Below are 20,357 nucleotides of genomic sequence, written 5' to 3' on the forward strand. Positions count from 1 at the left end.
CACGAGCCCGCGAGCATTGCTAACATGGATACAAAATGGCGGACAGAATTTTATTGAACGCGACCAAAGGAAAACCTAAGTCCCTCAGCATTTGTAACAAGAACTTACGGAACGTTCCACCAATAATTGGAAAAATAACTTCCCTTAAAACCGTAGACCTGAAAAACAATACCTTAACGGACCTTCCAGATGAATTTTCTTCTCTCAAACAGGTGACATCTTTACCAAGTCTTGCATGTTTACGTTTAAATTCAACTGAATACGATAAGCTAAAAGTTCGCGAAAACAAAAAAACTCTTCATTATTGTAGCAAGATAAAGGTTTTGAGGTAGAGAACTGAATACCAAACATTGTTCGTAGCACTATAGTCAACCTGAGTTATATGTAAGAAGATTGAAGTTTAAGTTTTGAATTCTTGTTCTGAAGTTACATACTTACAGCCGGTTTGTTTACGATTCGTTTCCTTAGCTCGAATCCTTAAACCTTGGGAACAACAAGTTAGAAGCTCTTCCAGAAGTCCTCTCTTTTTTAGCTGGCTTGCAGAAGCTACATTTGTTTAATAACAAGTTAAGAGAACTCAATTCTGTTGTCCTCAGTAAGTACTCTAAATACAAGCCGATAAATAAACATGAACATTTAAAGCAATGTCATATTAATTATATTTTTCGGAATTATACCAATTATTTCATGGAATCTTTTCAGGTGGGCTCCAAAAACTCACTTTTTTAAATCTGAATGGAAATCAGCTGAAAACATTGCCAAGTGAAATAAACAGGTATAAAATTAATTTGTTTCATATTCTCTTTTCTCAATATTTACTTCAGTCAATATTTTCCCTCATCAACTACTAATTGATGATCAATTAAATTTTAAACTTGGTGGCCAAAAAAATTCAACAGTGTTACCCACATTTGAGAACAAAAGTAGTTTTTTCAAGATGTGCTTGAAGTCAAATTATGGTTGTTAACAATCAAAGTTCATTCAAAATCATGCAGCATTTTATGACATTGTGATTGCCCCATTAACTCCAAAGATTTGAAATTTCAACTATCCCCATTAGCTGCTGCACATTTCCTTAAAAATTAGTTGCCAGAGTTTGGTGGTGGATCAAGGTAACTATTTCTACCTGATTAGTTTGAGTATTCTCATTACTGCTTTTCTGGATAATGTAATAATCACATCTGGGAGTTAAGGGGTTAAATGGGCTCATCATGTTAGTTTCAACAATGTTGAAGGATTATTTGCACCAACATTTTGGATTTGTTGTTGATTTTATTCATTCGTTTTCTTCATTTGTTACTATTTTATTTTATTTTTTTTCACAAATCTCAGGTTGGTGTCATTACAGTTTCTCAGTGTAGATCACAATGAGCTACTCAGTGTTCCTACAGAGATTTGTCACTTGATCAACCTCACAGAACTACATCTTGCTGATAATCAGATATCAAGGTACAATATATACCGTCTTTGTTTTTGGTTCTAAAGAAATTAATTCCTTTTTTTTCTACTTTGTTTTCCATTATTTATCATTGTAAGTGTCTCTCACATGAGGAAAATTGTGTAGGATAACAATTCCAAAAAGGCGTCTGTACTCACAGCCCACTTCATAGAGTAGATTTATTAATTGAGTGAGCTTTTTGTAAGCTGCAGTTTTCAAATGAGCTCATTGATCACCATGTGAACCTAGGTCTAGTTAAGTCTAGTGAATCTAAGTCTAATGTAGTTCTCGTGTTTTCTCCAACTTAGTCTTCCAGAAGACATGGCGTTTCTTAGGAATCTTACAAAACTCTATGTGTACAAAAACTTTATTGAAGAGTTGCCAGAGGTTTGTTAGTTACTTGACTGACCATTAGAACTAATGATTTGTTATAAAATGTTAATGTCTTACTACCAAGGACCCTTGTTGTACAGCATGCTACATTTATTGTTTTGTTTATTTGTACGAAACTAGCTGGTAGAATTCTTGAATTATTTTCAAAAGTAAAAATTTTGATAGTCCATATACTTTTAAGTTATTAAACAAACCATCCCAATTTTGTTTCAGTTTCAGCTGAGTAGGGTATCTTAAGTTTATTCATTGAGCATTTTTTTAGCTTTCAGTTGATATCACCCTTCTACTCTCAAGCCAGCTGTAGAACATGTTTGTACTGTAGGTTATGTGAAAAATGGTCAGCATTTGTGTATTTTGACAGGGTTTATCAAAGTGTACCCAGCTCAGAGTACTGGATGTGTCTGCCAATAGACTTAGAATATTCCCAGCTGAGGTTTGATAAAAGCTCTCCTTTTGTTTTGCCTAACCTGTGTACCATATGTATGAGAACCTTTGAATCTCTCTATGATTGATCCAGAAATGTCATGCAGTCCTTCTAACCAATCAGACCTATTGTGACTAATAGTCACTCCTGTTTACACATGCGTTGAGTTATTTCCGGCTTCCTGTGGTCAATAATTTTCCTTGTTCTGTTTGGCCATTGCCTTTTGCCCATTGCCCATCACCTTAGTATTGGTTTATGGGGTTATGACAACTTATTAAAATACAGTCTATCAGATTTATTTAAAGCATTGATCTTTTATTTTGTGGAATTTGACATGATGTCAAAAGCTACAAAAGTTGTTCACTGTTTTTAGTAATTTTACTTCATGCATCTTAATTGCATTGTCCAAAGCAAATTGTTTTATTTTACTATTTTAGTTGGCGCATCTTCCCCTTAAGGAACTTTATTGTGAAGAAAACAATCTTTTGCAACATATTCCCGTTCACTCTCAACAAGAAGATGAAGTTTTGACACTGAAGGTGAATAAATTAAATTTTAGATTAAATATGTAGTAGTAAACTGTTCTTTTAGCCATAAAAAGTTTAAATCTGCCCGTCTTGTCGTTTGCAAACTAAAGAACGTAATGAATTGAATTGACTCATACTCATACTTGCATACTTGCATACTTGCCTTTTTACCGAAAATTGTTTTTCCAGACTTATTCCGAAAAAAACAAGCATTAAGAAAGCACGACCATTCTAACATATCATTTGGTAAACACGGTAGAATAATTGAACGTGACCCTAACATTGATTGATTTGTTACTTAATAGGAGATTACAGCTCGCTCAGTGTTGAAGGATCTCAAAAATGGGTAAGTCAATCCACCTGTTGATTTCGTTGGGAAATATTTAGGTCAATGATATAGATAGATAAACAAAAAAATATTTAATATTTTTGATCTTGGAGGTAAAGAGGAAAAAGATTTTCAATTATTTTCAAAATGTGAAACAAAGAATACAAATCTAAGCTTTAGTAATTGTACTATCTAATCAGCTTTAGAGAACTCGCGCACGATTCCTCGCTGGCCGGAGTTGAAAAAGCTTGAATTCAGATCATCATTGTTGCCTCCATTTTTAATTTTTCCTCAAAGTCTCTGTTTCGTTCCATTTTATCTCAGACGATCGTTTGTAAAGCGTGCAATACGTCATTACCCAAAGGTACAGGAGATGTTACAATACGCCAGTGAATGTGCAGTGTGTGGACAATCTTTCCTTAATACTTGGCTGGAGTGTGTACACTTTGTGGATGCCCATAAAGTACGTTACAATATTCTATAACTTTTCACCTTGAATGTTAGTCGTTTACACAGTTGTTGAAAAAGCGAAGTTAATGAAACCGGCCCAAAAACACCGCGAGTCAAAACAATATTCCCCGTCCTTATTTCCTGGTCCTTATTTCCTGTTCCTTATTTTCCGCTCTCTTTTTTCTGTTCCTCGTTTTTCTTTTGCATTTACCGTTTCCCGTTTCCGTTTCCGTTCTCCGTTCCACACTTTATGAACATGCATCCACTGTTGGGAGTTCAAGGCCTCAAAGAATTAATTTGAACGCGGAAAACTTGAAGCACTCAGTCGAATTCTTGTTTTTTCCGTATCATCGATTCTGCTCTTGTATTTGTAGCTTAACAATATACATGAAAAAGTTACGTGCTTCTCATTGGCTGAAAGCGAGCGCATTTTTCGTGTAACACGATTGCAAAGTTGTTACACGTGTGCAAATTGCAAGTCGCGTACGCGCTTTCAAAACTTCGTCTGTATTTACTCTCTGTGATGCTTTGGTCATGTCAATTATTAATAAGTGATAACATGTTTTCTGGTGCAATTGGTGTAACTAAGCACTTGAAATTTTTCAAAGACCACAAATTGCACTCACCCTACGGACTCGTGAAATTTTGTTGAAAAATTTTCTTCTGCTTATTAACACCAAATTGTACTCGAAATCATGTTACTACCTATGCTAAATTTAATTTTTGGCTCGAAATATAGATTTCATTGCAGGCTCGAAGAGTGATAGATTGAAAAAGCAAAACCATTTCAATTCAAAAGCCCAGTCAATCACCCTTTAACCTCATCAAATAAGCTTGTCACGACTTCACGAACACTATTTTATTAAAGTTGGGTGGAAATTCAATTCTTTTCAATTTGGATTTCTGTGTTCTTTTCAGATTCTACGAACAAGAACAAAGACAGGAATCATTCCAGTACGAGGACTGCTATGTTCTTACAAATGTTTCAATTCCGAAGGACATGATTATTATGGGATTGCTTACGTTGACACTTGAGGATACACTTGGAGACATCAAAGGTCGTGTAACACGACGATATATTTGTGAATATGACTTCCAAAAAGCATCTGCCTCCCCCCTGAAAATATCCGCGTTACATTCTTCGAACGCTTCAATAGAGATTTGATTTTGAGGGTTTTACGAAAATTCGTCTTCATCTTAACGTTAACTTAAAAGTAACACGTACGAAGAACATTCCTTGCGTTTTCCCATCCTTTCTCGAGGCGACCTTCTTTTACTTTAATCAAACTATTCAATCAAACTATTTTCAACGCCTGCCATCCTCTTTCGCTCAGCTGAACCTTGGCAGATTTATTTCGCTTAATCCCTGATACCCCCTCCCCCAGCCCAAGAACAGAATTTGTTCACTTGATATAAACAAAAATCAAGAGGTAAATCCTGTTCAAATTTCCCTTCACCCTTCTCCCCCCCTCTCCCCTCCTTCTTTGTACATCTCCCTTACAAGAGAAATTTCATTTTCAAAACCTCAAGGTGAGGGGCGAGAGTGGTAACAGACTAGGGAGGCTAAAAAACGTGCCTGGATGGCCGAGAACAAGGAGCAGAGTGACTTCGAACAACAATATTAACCGTTCGAATCCGTTGAATTTAATTAGCTCAGACCTTGTTTATTAAATCCTTTATTAAACTAGGTTGTTCCGTCGTCAAGATGTATCACCTACGTTCGACACAAGCAGTTGTTGGATGAGCATCAGACATTCGTACACAACTTGCTTCTTTTTTAGATAACGTTTTTGTTGTAAAATTTTGCCCAACGGATTGAAGATTGCTAATTTTTTTTTTTTTTTTTTTTGGGGGGGGGGAATGTTTTCCGTTCGAAAAGACAGAATCCTGTTGGGAGATCTTTTTTGCGATTTTCTCTTCAAGAAAGAGAATATTGACAAGGAAGGGAACGTGCAATTTACAATTTTTATTACTTGTTTAGTTGTACAGAGGTAAGCTATACGTATGGTAAATGGACATTTTTGATGGGTCTACACGCAAGTACAATGCGCAAAATCCACAAACATTAAAAAACCGCAAAATTTCATGCTTTACATGACAAAATTTAGTCTCGGAGCTTTTTTATTCTTGGTGGAATCCTCGGAGTACAATTTCTCTCCACCAAGTTTTCACACTTTTTTTGCACTAGTACGTCCATTAAAGTGCTGTTCCAAATACTGCAGAAGCTGCGTTTTTCGTATTCTACATCTGCGACTGATACCTTTGGTTAATAAAAAAGGCAACTTTACAAAGATTATTCTATGGAAAGAACGCACGAACGATTTTCATTTACGAGTTGCCATGTTTTTATTTCGTACATAATGAGATTTACATTGTGAAGTACGAAGCGAACGACTGTGAAAATATATCATTCATCCAATTAGAGACACGAACGATAATACTTCACAGTGTAAATCTCAGGGCGTAGGAAATAAAAAGGCTTTCAGCTGGTTCTTAATAGTAAGGGCAGTAAAGTGTTTATACGTCACGCGTGATAAAGCCTACAATTAATCTGTGACGCGTTAATTTCACAGAAAGCAAGGTAAAGTGAGATTTGAAGTTTTCCCTTTTAAATTTATGACGCGTGAAATACTGTTCAAAGTACACGTGACGCGTGAATTTTTCTCATATTCATGCGTGAAACTGAATCAGGACCCCCATTGCTACCCTGTAAGGTTTACAAGTCTTGAAGTGAAACTTAAAGTGTCCCTAGTGGAAATGAATACTTTCGGACGACAATCCTTTCCTAGTACTCTTCACTGTTCTTTATTTCGTCAGGCAAAGACAACTTTCAATGCTTTTTTTAGTTTTATTCCTGGAATCTTTCAGGGAGCATCTCGATGACGGCGTTTCGGATGCTTTTTATCTTCCAGCAGTAAAAAGCGGGATTCACGATCGAATTCATGAACAAAATGCTGTGAGTAATGTTGAAAGCTGCTTTGAAACGGTCGTCGTTGCGCGATTCCACTGCGACCAGCACAATGTTTGTTACAAGATATGGCGAGTAAAACAACACCATTATGATAACCAGGTAGGTAACAGCGCGAATGGAGGCCTTGTATTTAGCAATGTTGGCCATTTCGGCTGTTTCTTGGCTCTGTTGTCTTGTCGTTTGCCGTGTATCCACCCCTACTTTCGTCTTGTGTCGGTGAATTAGATGTAGCAGCTTAGTGTAGGCGATGATTGTAACTGTTAAACATATCACCATTACTAAGATCATGCAATAAAGAAAACTCATTGGGTAGACAAACAACGGAATGGTTTCTAAAATGCCTACTAACCACAGAAGTACCACGACGCGCGTGGTAATCGGAATGGTAACCACAGTGCGGTAACGCACGCTTAATGCGAGTGCTAAGAGCCTGTCGATACTAATAGCAGTTAGTGTAAGAAGAGAAACTGCACATAAAAGTGAAGCTAAGGTCTTGCTGGCGAGCGACGCGATGCAGTGAACTGGAATATTCTCGTGTAGAGCGGCGATTTTGTGCGCGGCAAAGACGGGCTGCACCAAACAACCCACGCCAAAGTCAGTCAAAGCTAAATTGCTGAGTAGTAAATTTGAAGGGTTGTGTAATTGGGATTTTCTCCATACTGCTAATATGACCAAAATGTTTAGTATACTTGCTGGCAATGCACAAACAGAGTTTAGAACAATGCTCAAGATGTAGGTAATGTAGAACTTGTCAACGGCGCTTCGACTAAAATCCACGTAAAGACAATTCATAGTAAATTTAGAATGGTTTGAATTAACCCAATTCGCAGTAACGTTATGGTCGATTGATGACTGATTAAATCCTTCCATTTTTAAGCTATAATCATATGGAAGAGAACGATGTTTTGAAGCGGGTGAAATGTCCCGATAGAATATTACGCCAAAGCCGAACTTTCTTAGCCACTTGCCTGAATTTGGGACTCTAGTCTTTTGTAGAATACACTACTTTTTCCAAACACTGGAAAAGCCTTTCAACGCTTCAGCTTGGATTAGATGAATAAATCCCGAACAACTGATGAAGAGATCTCAGTTTTCTCCTTTCACCTCCTGCTATTTGTTCAGCTTTACGGGAATATACGGATAAATTATGTCCGCGGCGATTAGGCGAAAATCTTCCTTTCAATGAAATTAGTTCTGCACTTTTTATCGCCTTCTGATGAACAAACGAAACGACTGAAATCCAAATTAACCCAAACTTCAAAAGGAGAATAATAAATTATCGATACAGATCGTTTAAAATTCGTCAACAAGTTTTCATTTCCATACAATAATGATATCGATGAACATTCCGCATTCAATTTGCACAGGTTTGTTAGCTGAAATGTTTCCTTCGAATATCGCCTCAGACAAAACAGTGTTTATTTTATGTTAGTTCTTGCCCGTCTCCATTGATACACCTGTTCACTATGTTTTTGTTCGTTTTCTTTTTTGATACGAAAACAATTCATTTCAGTTGTATTTACATTGACTAACCCTTTTCATTTAGTTTTAGAAAAGAGTGGTTCAAAATCATTTGCAAGAGTTCTAGGCAACAAACCAAAGAAAAAAATATTCCAAAAATCAGCTTGCAATTTACAAAATGGCCTCTCTGCTTAACTAAACGAAATAAATGCTTAGAAACTCTAAATGCCTGAGAACACTGTACGACACATTTTCCTATTCGTCACCTAAGAAAGATTATTATTTCTACAAAGCGATCAGAAAATCTTTAATTGACAAAAATAAATTTTGAATGGTCAGCGCGTTTGCAAAGTTTCTTTGGTCGAGAGCTCCATTTATCAACTTTGTTAAACGGATTGGAGGGGTGGGTAGTGGTGACAAGTCTACTCAGTGGTCCCTCGTGAGCAAATTCCTCCTTTGTGTATTCGTAGGACGGATATGATCTACCGAAAAAAAAGTGATTCAAAGGTAAGAGAAAATGGCAAGAGCAAGATTTCCATAGGTCACGAAAATAAACCGGGATGCAGAGTCTTTTTATTTTTATTTTTTTCGTTTTTTCTTTTTTTTTTTTTAACAATCCAACCAATTTTCTCCATCTTCTCAGCAAGTCAGACGCAAACCTCCTGAACCATAGGAACTGGTTCACTTCCGTTTTCATGCATTAGGGTAGACACTTAATAACATTTACTCTCCCTGGCTCTGTACATGTGATATATTCTCTTCTTTTTGACTGGTTCTCGTTATGAAAAGAAAGCGTATACAGTGTATCAACACACAATTGAAAGAGGAAGTGTAAAAACTTATCTAACATTAGTGACCAGGCGGCACACTAAAAACCACAGAGCGCGGCTGAAAAAAAACCTGGCCACATTGGCGCAAGAGCATCATTTGAGTCAAGAAACAAAGCGTTTGGAGTCGATTTTTTTGCTTGTTCAAAACGATGTTTAAGAGCTCAATTCAGTTTATAAAACCTTAAAAAGCGGTCAGTGTCGTTATTTCCGGCATCCATACGGCGGAGAAATGATTAATATATGGTTTCCCGAGCATAATTCTTATTCGAGGTATTCGATGTTAATTTTAGTCATTTACGCCTTACCTGTAAGTTAACTTAGAAAAGTTTACAAAAACCTTATCCCAGGATCCCTGAGGAGGTCTGGGTTCCTCTGGATATCGGCTGATGTAGCCTCCGTACCCTGGAGTGGGTCTGGTGCTGAAATGCAAGCAATAAATGTTAAGTATGAAATATCACCGTATATGACACGCACGAAAGACGTAGTTTCTCTTAGTGAAAGAAAGAAAGAAAGGTCCGAGGTTTCCCCAAAAGTGGAGACAAGGAAGAGCAAGGGGGGGAAGGGGGAGGAGAAAAGGGATCTCTCCCCCGAGCCCATCCTTGATCCTGGAAAAAGGATCTGCGAGAGTTTTCAGCTCGCGCCTCCCTTGTGGGGAGGACCGTGCATAAGTTATTTCCATATCTGGACTTGACCACGTGCGAGAATTGTGAGAACAAGAAACTGTTTGTGAGAGAGAAGAAACCAGTTGTTTACAGTGAGGTTAAAACGAAGAAAACTCGTTAAGAGCATTTGAAATTGGACGTGTCGAGGATCAGAACTAAAAAAGTTGATGATTGGGCATAAAAAAAATCGATTATTAGCAATGACGATCACGAGAAATTGCTATTGGCAGAAACGTGGGAAGATATTGGGAATGAATTGCCACGCGTGGTTCAAGCTTTTTCACAAGAAGCTTAACAGTTGATAGGTGGTCCTTAGCATCACACTTTTAAAACATGTACCGCCAAATAGCACCGATGTTATTTCCTCAAGGATTCTAAGCTTTGTTTTCTTTTTCGTCTCAAGCCTTCATCTGGATCTTAAAGTTTTCATAGGTGAGTTTCACCACTGGTGGAATCTTTTAAAGTATAAAGCATGGTCAGAAGACGTTGAGCCGGCAGTAGTTGTAGAACATACCGCCCTTTTATTTGCAAGAATGAGTAAACGAGAGAAAGATTACAATGTCTTCAAAGCGAACTCACGAACTTGTCTGATTGATTGGAACACGGCTTCAATTTTTAAGATTTCATCGAGTCAAGTATGTTTTGCAGGTTTTGAATCAAATATTTATCTCTAACTCAGTGAAGCTCCTCACTGACCTTTATACCAAGACTCCCCTCCTCCCAGTTGTCTTCGCTCCTCGACACAAAAATTATCTTTAAAGTTGGCTTTTTTATTACATTCTTCCAGTTCATCTTCAGGGAGTTTTGAACCCGGAATGTCTTCTTCGGAAAGCGGTATATCATCAGAAAAATATTCATTTTTCTCCCATAGAAAACTTATGAATTATGTAGAATTGTCAAGAAATTCGCATTTTGCCATCATCTTTTTTAAGAAGTTACTTCTGAGTAGCTACTGAAGCGACCAAAGAAAGCACCACACGTAGCAATTCATTCCCAATCCTCCCACGTTTCTGCAATTAGCTCGCAGACTTCTCACTTTTGTATCATGTAGCAAAAATGTATGTAGCAAAAATTGGATCAAGTCATTTTTCACAGTCAACTTACAATTTTATATTTCTGTCTTCTCCTCCTTCCGGTAACTTTGGCATTCCTATCGTTTGCTCTGCTGGTTTAACTGTCTTGATTTGTTCTTTCTCCCTCTCTTCTGATCTAGGAGAGAATATCAAAACTTCATGGTAAGGTTCAAAGTTTTTGAGCTCAGTCGTGGTTGGGGAAAGATGACTGTTCATTTTTCTCGACACCAAGACTCTCATGAAGAATCTAAAGAATTTCGGATTTATTTCTTCAGGCATAAAAACATGCCTCTAACTCTGGTCTTACGGACAATTTTTGATTGACTCTTTTTCGTTGTTAATTAGGAGCTGAAAATGGTTTTGCTTTACTTCGTTCGGCGACCACACTTTAAGGGTATGGAAAACTTTCTTAACCAATTAATCAAGAAACCAAAATCAAGTGCTTTCCAATTTCCTGAGTAGTCTGCTCGATCTTATTCTGAGTTCTTGGCTCCTTTTCAGTCTTCTTTCTTTTGATTTGTCGTTGTGATTATTATGGTTTGGATATTTCTAGATAAAGGCCACTCTTCAGTTCTCCTTCTCTTACACCTCTCTAGACCATTAATTCCTCCCATTTACACAACCTGCTGTTTCCGTACCTAACAGTTGACGCTGATATGGCGGGAAATAAGTTATCGGACTCGTATTGATGAAACTGATTGGGTCTTGTTTGGACTTGGTCCCAGACACACGCAACCTTTTGCCATATTTCGGGCCTAGGCTCGTATCTAACAGCTCGATATCTCACCAGATCTGCATTTTTCTCGTGTTCAGGCAAAGTGACTGCTTCGCTTTTACGCGCTGGAAGTTCCTCGTCTCCAACGAAGGCTCTGTCGGAACTCTTGCGAAAAGCAAGATGAACAATTAAACGAACGATAACTGTTAGACCTCGTCAGCGAGAGTTTGTCTTTAAAGTCCTTTAAAAACCCGATCATGTGGAAGATGATTTGCAGCTTTTGGGAAGAAAACAGGTCTGTCGTGAGCTTTAAAGAACGCTTACAGTTCCACTAAATCATTTCTAATAAGCTTCGGGAAAGGTGCCTGTTGATCTTACAACTGTCGATTTTTGACACGTTTCCACACTAATAGAGCACCGATAGAGCAGCTGACTAAACTCGTTTTCTCTGTCTTCACTCATTAGTCCCTATTTATTTTTTATTATGTTTTATAAGAATTTCCAACATTTACAATAACATCATAAGGCAAAGTATGAGGCTATCCCTACCAAACGTTTGACAGAATTTTGGGGAAAGGACCTTTCTTTTCTCTGGTATTGGTACGACTCTGCTATTTATAACAATTCATAAAGCCGGGATGCTCATAGTAAGAAGTGGCTAGCTGCCATGAAAGTTCCCTACAATAAAGGGGCTTCTCAAACCATTCGTTTTGACCCCTGCCATTGAATATTAGCTTGCCCCTCTTCTCCCTCGCCTTTCCTTGATTGAATTACAGTTCTCATCGAGACTCTCAAACCTCAACTCACCGTTTCACGTAAAACCTGGAGCTCTTTCTTGCTTTTGCTCTCTATCTCTATAGGCGGAAACGTCCTACTTGACTCCTCTGTAGATAATTCATTCTTTTTGTTCTCTTCTAATCCCCTGATGTTTCCGATTCCAAGAGCAGGTGGCCTACTAATCACCGAGAAAGGTCGGCGCGGTCCAATTGGTAGATTGTACGGAAATAATCGTGGTGGAAGTTTCGCATTTTCTGTAACGAGACTAGGGATGGTTTGATACCTAACAGGCACCTGTGGACAACGCCTTATTAGGAGCCAGTTTACATTATTCAGTGAAACGGCATCTAATTTTTCAGCCATTGCTAATTCGTGCTCATGAACTTCAACACCGACCTCAGAAATTTCCCTAAGCCGTGCGCAAGCGTGTATTATGACGTCATATTTACGACACAGATTAATCAACTGATTATTCTGCGCCTGTTTAACCCTCTCTGAATTCGACCAGAAGCTTCCAACCCTTTCCAGGTCTTAAGCTTCTGATTCGATACAATCGATATAAGCCAAAATATTTTTGTAGTTCACTTCTCGCCTAAGAAGAATTAAATGATTCCAACTGGCAATAGCTACTGACTTGACGGCTTTCATTTGTCCTGTGTTGGGAACAAAGACCCACTGTCATAAATACTTTTTGTTACATACCTAGACTTTCACTCAACAAAACTAGCACTGTGATTAGTTGATTCTTAGTCACGTGCCCTGATCAAATTCAAATGTATCAGACCGGGATACAGTTGCGCAGTTGTTGCCTGCACACCGAATACAACAGCACGTTTTTGCCCTATGATTATTTAATGTGTAGTCTAAATACATAACAAAGCACTTAATGTATGGTCCCTTGGAAACTAGCTAGTTTTGTTTTCTCTCGGGACCATACATTAATTGTACTTTGTCTCTTTAATGCACGTATTTCAGCCCTCTTACCTTACTGGTCAGTCTTTATTTCTGAAAAGGACTGTTGGTGCTGATGGTGACTATCGTTTTGAGATATCGTTTGGTTTTATTAACGGAGCTGATGATGTAAATTTGCCACCGTAGTTTTTGAGGTTGACGTGTCGAGCGTTAAATTCGCCCTTCGTCAGAGAGAATGCAGCCCCACAATTTCTTTAAAAACGTACCCCTTTTTTCATTTATCGTTTTAAAAGCCTGGATGGCGTTTGTCGTCACAGACAAGAGAGAAGAAATAAAAAGACGCAACTAACGTCAAAGCGCGGGAAAACGCGCGTGATCAGGGAGAGGTGGCGCAAGTTGTCTAGACAATTCGCATACCGTGAAAACTATTGAAATCCCAAATGACGTTCAAGTTAATCAGATTAATCAGAGTGTCCGTTGGCAACCGAGCACATAATCTGACTGCAAACAGGAGTTAACATGTATGTGTCGAGAAAGAAGATTTTCAAGCACAAAATGGTTGGTGATGAGTCTGAGTGAGATTTACTCCGGACCAGCCCTTCATTTCCAGGAACCGGTAGAATAATTGGCACGCAAGGCTGGTCATTAGACCTCTTAAGGTGTCAAGTATCTAGGTATATTACTCTCTTCAAACTTGCTTTGTCATGCACCATATCAGCAATTTACACTTTGCTTTGTCAAATTTAGGAATTTTCTGGTTATATAGCAAAAATATCTTCATGATAATTCTCATCGTTACATTAGACTTATTACAAAAAAATATGATAGGTGAAGAGCATTCAGTCAATATACAGTAGTATGTGAAGATGAGATAATGCAATATCTGCAGCAGATATTGCATTAATCATGTTGAGTTAAAAGTCTGCCTAGTTTCCAAGCCCCTCATTCATGAAGAGTTCTTATATTTTGCAAACTCAGAGAAAAGTGTCCTCTATTGTAGATTGTTAAAATATATATATATAATAAAAGAATCCATAAATTTGGTTTTTCCGCTGGATATAATTTATCAAACCTAGTGTCTGTGTTCCCTGCCTTACCGTTCCATTTCGGCAGATAACTCAGACCTTGGTTTTGATAATTCATGATATCATGTTCAACAGTTATTGCTTATTGTGCTGAACCTCCTTCCACACAAGGAATGAGCGGTTTTTTTTATTTCACTTTAAATATGTGGGCCCTCGCTAAACTTTTCACATGGTCCCTTGATAACTTCATCTACTTAGGCCAAAAAAAACACCATTTTTTACATATCTCCAAAGTTAAAGAAAAAAATCCTTTAATGAGAGCCTCAACAATCTTCACATAAAAATTTACACTGCTTTATTCATTTAACATCATCCCTTGCTGGAGGTATAATGGCTTTCAATTGACATGGTGTTGTGAAAAAAGGATGAAAGGACTCAAATATGATAATGAACTGAACATACTCCAGTACATTTTGCAAATGAAAAGCAGCTTTTTACAGAAAATTATTTCCATCTATACTTTCTCATTTGCCCATTCAGTCATCTCTTTGTACCATTCTTCTTCCCAGGGAAGCATATGAAGCATCTACATGTGAATAGAAAAATATTACAAGAATCACACTACTGTTAATAATCTAACCAAACTATTGTATCTTTTGTCATCTGTGTCTTAAAACTTTTGCTGATTTCAACCATTCTCCTGCCTTCAAACATTACTGACACCTATCTTCTTTCTTTCTTTTTTTCTGTCAAAAACCAAATTTTTGCTTCACAATGCCAGGGCTGAGAAAAACAGATTCTGCATTACCACTTTTAAGGTGTCAAACTACTAGTTTCCTCAGTATTTCAAATTCATATTATAGTCAAATTATCCTTGATTTTCCTCTGCAAAGACAGTCTTTATCCACAGTTCAAAGTTTTCCCCTTTTTCCATGGGTTGCAATTTACAAGTATGATGATGAGTTTGGAATCAAGGGAATGTGGGTCATACCAAAAGATATAATTTGATTACAAAATACATTTATTTATTTATTTATTTAGCAGAAAACAGACTGAAGAGTGCAAAGGTTAGATGGTTTCTGGAGAGCAAAGTTAATTTTGGTTTAGGGCAGGTAACTCAAATCTCGTGTAATGAGAGTGGGAAGAATCTGTCGTAAATAATTTGCAGTATACTGGCTAGTTTGAAAGAAAAAAAACCAGTACAGTGTTTTGTCATTTAACCAAGAGGTTAACATCTCTGTTGTCTAAGAACGAAGAGTTCATCAAATGGTACTTAATACTTGTAAGGTCCTTTAAACATGCAAAACTTAAGCTTGGTCAGTGAAGGTCATCAAGTGTCTCTCCGTGCATTACAAGAACATCAAAAAGATTTTATGAAACAGTTATCCTCTACATTCCAAAGAACAAATCTTACAGAACACTCACATGAGGAGGAGGCGGTATGTTTCTTTCCCACTTGCTGCCATCAGGGCTGTCCGGGTCTATAAGATATAACTCATCATCTCAATATTATCAACAAACTTTGATCAACTTTGAACAAGATTCAGAGTTCAAAACTTAAATTTTCTATATAGTTTGATGAAAAACTTTCCACAGATATAATCCACTTAAGGACAGAAAGGTAAAAGTCACTGTACTTACGAACATAAGGGAATGGATGTTTATGTTTCTCAAATTCACGTTCGGCCGCCTCCAGAATCTTGTGAATCACCCTCCTATCTTTCTCGTGTTTGTGAGCATCGAATCTCTCTCTCAATTTAACTGCCTCTTGCCTCCATGTCTGTCTGTCTATGACCCAATCTAGCAAATGCCTTAAACTGTTTCTGTACAAGCGCATCACACGTTGTTGATGTGTGATGCCTTTCACCAGATGAGATGGGACGTACGCCATGTTGGATATTGACGAACGAATAAAATCTACTTCGTTCCCAGCAGTCCCTCCGTCACCTACTAAACAGGCATGCAATGCATACAAAATAAAGTAATGCTGTTCGAGAAATAACCTGGAACTTGAGATGGGTTCAAGACTCTCTTTGCAAGACAACATCGGTAATGAGCTAAAAATTTTAAGAAGAGAACAGAAAGGAATAGTCTTGGAACTCAGGGAAAGTCTTATGCTGAAAAGCTGATGCAAAGATTAGACAACCAGAAGACATATCACTCACAGTGAAAGTTGGTACTATTCTCTGGAATGTTATTGTACAATATCTCAAAATATTTATGTAAAAGTTATTAATTGAGACCCTCTCACTCCACCATCGACCCCATCCTAAGAATACTTCAAGTTTCTCACTGAGTTGACATCAATTGCCTGCCTGTAGCCATTCTTTGAGATGTCAGTGTGGCGTGACATTCCAAAAGAATGCTTACCACGAAGACAAGGCATGGATAGAATGACACGAAATGATAATGCAATCAAACATCGTTTATTTCAAATTTTGTCTGTAAATGACTCTACAATCACTTTTAATCTCTGTAACAATGGTATTCTATTTTGTTCAACCTATGGCATCTTAATCTATACAAAATAAGATTAAGTGACACAAAAGTTAAAAACCTATGTACACTGTTCAACAGTAAATCAGTTCAAAGGCTTCAAAACTTAAAAAGCCTTAAACAGCTTGCTTATGGTGATGTAGATGAAAAGGGAGTAAAATATTTAATGGTGTTTAATATATTATCTCTCTAGACTCTAAATATAGATATACACACAGATAACTTAACAAATAAAACTATCTTTACAAAATTATTTCATGGCTTAATATTGCAATCATCACACAAGCTTAAATCAACATTTACTAAGATTCAAGTTTTGCACGGAAGTAAAAAAAAAAAATTCTACACAGACTATAGAACATTTTGAGCTAGATACACTGTAATCAGAAGCTTACCAATTTCTTGCAAATTATTATGTAAAATAATGATCACTCATAAGAATTGGGCAGTCATTAAACTCTACATCAAAATCGTAAAATAATTCCACAAGCTGTGGTTCTGGTCTTGGCCCACCAGTGAAGCCACACTCTTCAAGAGTCTTATGACGATCTAAATGTATTCGTTTGCCTTCTTTTGAGGTGCAGTATATTACAACCTTCCTAGTTGTTCCTCCAAATCGTTCATTGATTATTGATTCCACAGAATAAACTGGTATGTGAGCATGGACAAATATCTGGAAATGTCCAGGATATGATTTCATCTGTGGCAAGTTGGCAAATGTCAGGAGTTGAAGTTCCATGCTTATAAACCTGTTGCAAAAAAATCCCCAGTTAATTCACAAACCAATATTCTGAATACAGTGTTCCCCTTTTCAGACAGTAACATTTACCATCTGTAGTACCTCTCATTATCATTTTAAATTGCTTGGAATTCTTGAAAATTCAAGAACCAGTAAGAAAATTTCTTTCAACCTGTCATGCTTAAAATGAAGGTAAAAACTAGGAATAAGATGTATAAATATGTTGAAATGTAATCCAAACTTCAAGTGTGTCTATGTCAAGGATGTCAATAATTGTTGAAAATAATCACATTCCAGTGGCTATAAACTATAAATTGCTATTCCTCATTAGTAACTGTGTGTCATTTTGGGGAAATAATTTTCAGAGTGATTGTGTATATAGCTCAGTGATTATGAACATAGAAACAAAATGTAGCAAATTTACAGATTTGCCTATCGGTAATTTCTTTAAATTTTCAGTGATAATCTCCCTTTCATTCATATTCTAACAACTTGTAACTGGAATAATTGACAGGCAATAGTCAAGTAAAAGGTTAAGACGGGAATTTTGGCTGTTTAATCTTATTCCAGTTTCCATAGTATGAAAAAGACTCTTCACCACCCCCCTTCCCCCTGCACTTTGTCATGTTCCCCCAACTGGTACCATCTCTACTTTTGGGAAAGAAAAGAATTGTTAATAGTGAAGTGTCTTGCTCAAGAGCTCAACAGTGACCATAGTCAGGTGTTGAACCATAAGACCTTTCAGTTTGGAGTGCAGAGAGTGATCTATCAGGTCACATTATCCTTGACTACGACAGACATTATTGAATACAAATTGTCAGCTCTACCTAGGAAACTTTTCCTTTGAAGGTTTCCATAATCCAAGTTTACAACAGGGACACTGTTCCAATTCCTCTCTTTCAAATTTCAGAACAGGCAAACCATCATCTTGAACACATTCCTCTTTCTTGTAATATTTTAAACCTTTGGAAAACTCAAGGTAGTCTAGCAAGCCATTGGCATCCCTGTCTAACTTCTTTGCAAGAATGTAAAGCTCTAAGTTATTTGCTGGTGCATTTAAATCTCGCATTCCAGCATAGAATTCCTCATATGACAAGCTACCATCACCATCCACATCAAATCGCCGAAAGAGATCAATAGCTCGAGCATAGTTATCAGTCATCCATTTGTCCATACGAGCTACAAATGCAGAATGAAGATCATCTGCTGCCTCAAAGGCTGCCGCAGCTTTCTCTAGCTTTTCCTGATAGAGAAAATCAAATTGTTAAAGTTTCAATAACTGTAAAAGGGTTCATCCTATAGCATAATGTCTTTGACAGGGTAGATCTGTGAAGGCCTGTTGTGTGTGACAAAGACTAGTCTAAACCTTATGTCATAGTAAAGGGTGAGTTTAATGGTACAGTAGCTTGAGAGTCAGAAGTAAAACCTGGTTTTCCAAAACCAACCGACTCCTCTGGTAATAATATTACTCCCTGCACAACATGAGTGTATTAAGCTCTAAAAGATTAGTCAGATTGACTTTGATAAGTAGATGAATACACAATGGATTCAATACTACTCTTCAAGTCAACTAGTCAGGTTTTCCAAAGATCAACCATAATATCATCAACAACAGTTCTAAACAGAGCTATCCCTTCTATTCACTCACTAAAAGTAATTTTAATGGTGTCATGTCTTTGGTGCTAAGGTCAGGTTCCCTTAAATAGTAAATTAGAGATCGTTTTGGTGCTAAGAAGGCAAAAAAACATGTTAAACATGTACAAACAAAAACATAAACAAAATCTAAATAAGAAAGATATCACATGTAAATCTTTTATTATATTTATTATATCAACAGGGCAAGCCTGGTCTATATAATAAAACATGTTAGGGTTGTGATGATTAATTTGCTGAATTTGAGTCAATTTGAACAAGAAATCAAATTATGCCTCTCTTCTTTCATGACTGCTCGACTTCGATGTTATGAATCGTTTCTATCCGGGAATGTTTTTTCGCAAGCGACAAAAACTTGACTTTGAAACTAGACAATCTCAATTTAACTAAGAGGTTTTAGTATTCCATCGAAGACAATGATCGATGGGCTAAAAGTTCTCTATATATTGCTAAATTTAAAGACAAGAACAGATTTAAATTGTGTTTTGTTGTCTCTTTTTAACGGATTTAATACCTTAGCTAGCTCTTCCTTGGACTTCTTGACCTTCTTCGCTCCTTTCTTTTTTCCCCCAGATCTACAAGCGAAACAAATTCCAATAAATAATAAGACTGTAAGCATTTAAGTTGACTTACTTTTGAACTTGGACTGTGTTAATTTAAAATCGAACGAAATCTTTCCTAGCATACTTAGATTTTCCACTTTTCTTCTTCACAGGCATCTTCTAAGGAGTCACAAATTGCTAAGTTCAATTAAAAGTTTATCAAAGACTTCGAAAAGTCAAAAAGTTCACTACTATGTCCCTTGGAATCAACCATCACCACAGTAACGACTCATTTGGGACTGCTGCCAAACAAAACACGCGCATGGCTTATTGGAGTACAATTTTTTTCACAGGTCTGAAACCCGCGGGCTCGTGCATAGAGTCAAATCAAGTTGAACGAAATCAGTTTGAGTCACTGCCAGTATTCAATTTAACAAACGAAAGTCTTTTTCGAGGGTCTTCGCACTACAAACAGGGTTTTTGAATTGTAAACATGCATATCCTTGTGGGTTGGGTTTTTTTTTAATTTTAGCACTCTGATTGGTCGCTCAATCCAGGTAATCATCCATCAAATATTGTTCCTCGCACGTGATTAGTTTAACTGCGTCCAGTGATCAGATATGTTCCAGTTCAAATTGAGGAATGTCTGATGATATACCTGAAGTAATGTTCAATAATTTTCAAACCTTACATCCAAACCGAGAATCCTTGATTAAAGTTTAATTCAAGATGCTAGGATGTTTTGTTGTCGTTGGAGAAGGAACAGATGAATGAAAAACAAATAAAAAAGAATGAATAAAAAGAATGGCATTATCTTACGAGCGAGTGTCACAGAATAAATTGCCTTCCCAGATCTACTACAACAGTCGTGAAAGCAAAAAGGCTGCGAGCTCGCTGCGTTTCTCTTAGGAGTTAAAGGTTCTGTATAAAGTTTGTACTTT

General features: G+C 37.1%; 5 protein-coding genes across 5 annotated transcripts; 1 reads left to right on the forward strand and 4 right to left on the reverse strand.

The window, feature by feature from the left end:
* LOC113665856 (leucine-rich repeat-containing protein 69) lies at positions 1-5,779 on the forward strand. Its single transcript, XM_027181586.2, has 10 exons — positions 1-212; positions 469-595; positions 703-775; positions 1,333-1,449; positions 1,747-1,825; positions 2,193-2,264; positions 2,693-2,794; positions 3,088-3,128; positions 3,435-3,573; positions 4,479-5,779. Exons 1-10 carry the CDS (start codon positions 36-38, stop codon positions 4,593-4,595), a joined length of 1,044 nt encoding a protein of 347 aa, XP_027037387.1. The 5' UTR covers positions 1-35; the 3' UTR covers positions 4,596-5,779.
* Positions 5,515-7,401, reverse strand: LOC113665861 (melanocyte-stimulating hormone receptor). Its single transcript, XM_027181592.2, has one exon. It carries the CDS (start codon positions 7,399-7,401, stop codon positions 6,409-6,411), a length of 993 nt encoding a protein of 330 aa, XP_027037393.2. The 3' UTR covers positions 5,515-6,408.
* On the reverse strand, positions 7,163-12,459 carry LOC113665862 (uncharacterized). Its single transcript, XM_089202025.1, has 5 exons — positions 12,080-12,459; positions 11,196-11,437; positions 10,589-10,693; positions 9,128-9,241; positions 7,163-8,474 (listed from the first exon to the last, which is right to left on the reverse strand). The coding sequence occupies exons 1-5, from the start codon at positions 12,410-12,412 to the stop codon at positions 8,300-8,302; spliced, it is 969 nt and encodes a 322-aa protein (XP_089058151.1). The 5' UTR covers positions 12,413-12,459; the 3' UTR covers positions 7,163-8,299.
* A 1,816-nt stretch (positions 12,460-14,275) lies between these two features.
* Positions 14,276-15,916, reverse strand: LOC113665877 (NADH dehydrogenase [ubiquinone] 1 beta subcomplex subunit 9). Its single transcript, XM_027181605.2, has 3 exons — positions 15,628-15,916; positions 15,412-15,467; positions 14,276-14,572 (listed from the first exon to the last, which is right to left on the reverse strand). Exons 1-3 carry the CDS (start codon positions 15,875-15,877, stop codon positions 14,501-14,503), a joined length of 378 nt encoding a protein of 125 aa, XP_027037406.2. The 5' UTR covers positions 15,878-15,916; the 3' UTR covers positions 14,276-14,500.
* Positions 15,917-16,396: 480 nt separating this feature from the next.
* LOC113665873 (uncharacterized) lies at positions 16,397-19,742 on the reverse strand. Its single transcript, XM_027181603.2, has 4 exons — positions 19,562-19,742; positions 19,389-19,449; positions 18,049-18,464; positions 16,397-17,231 (listed from the first exon to the last, which is right to left on the reverse strand). The coding sequence occupies exons 1-4, from the start codon at positions 19,591-19,593 to the stop codon at positions 16,895-16,897; spliced, it is 846 nt and encodes a 281-aa protein (XP_027037404.2). The 5' UTR covers positions 19,594-19,742; the 3' UTR covers positions 16,397-16,894.
* Positions 19,743-20,357: the final 615 nt, after the last annotated feature.

This window comes from Pocillopora damicornis, chromosome 3, assembly GCF_964200805.1.
Source record: "Pocillopora damicornis chromosome 3, jaPocDami1.2, whole genome shotgun sequence".
In the NCBI taxonomy this organism is placed as follows: domain Eukaryota; kingdom Metazoa; phylum Cnidaria; class Anthozoa; order Scleractinia; family Pocilloporidae; genus Pocillopora; species Pocillopora damicornis.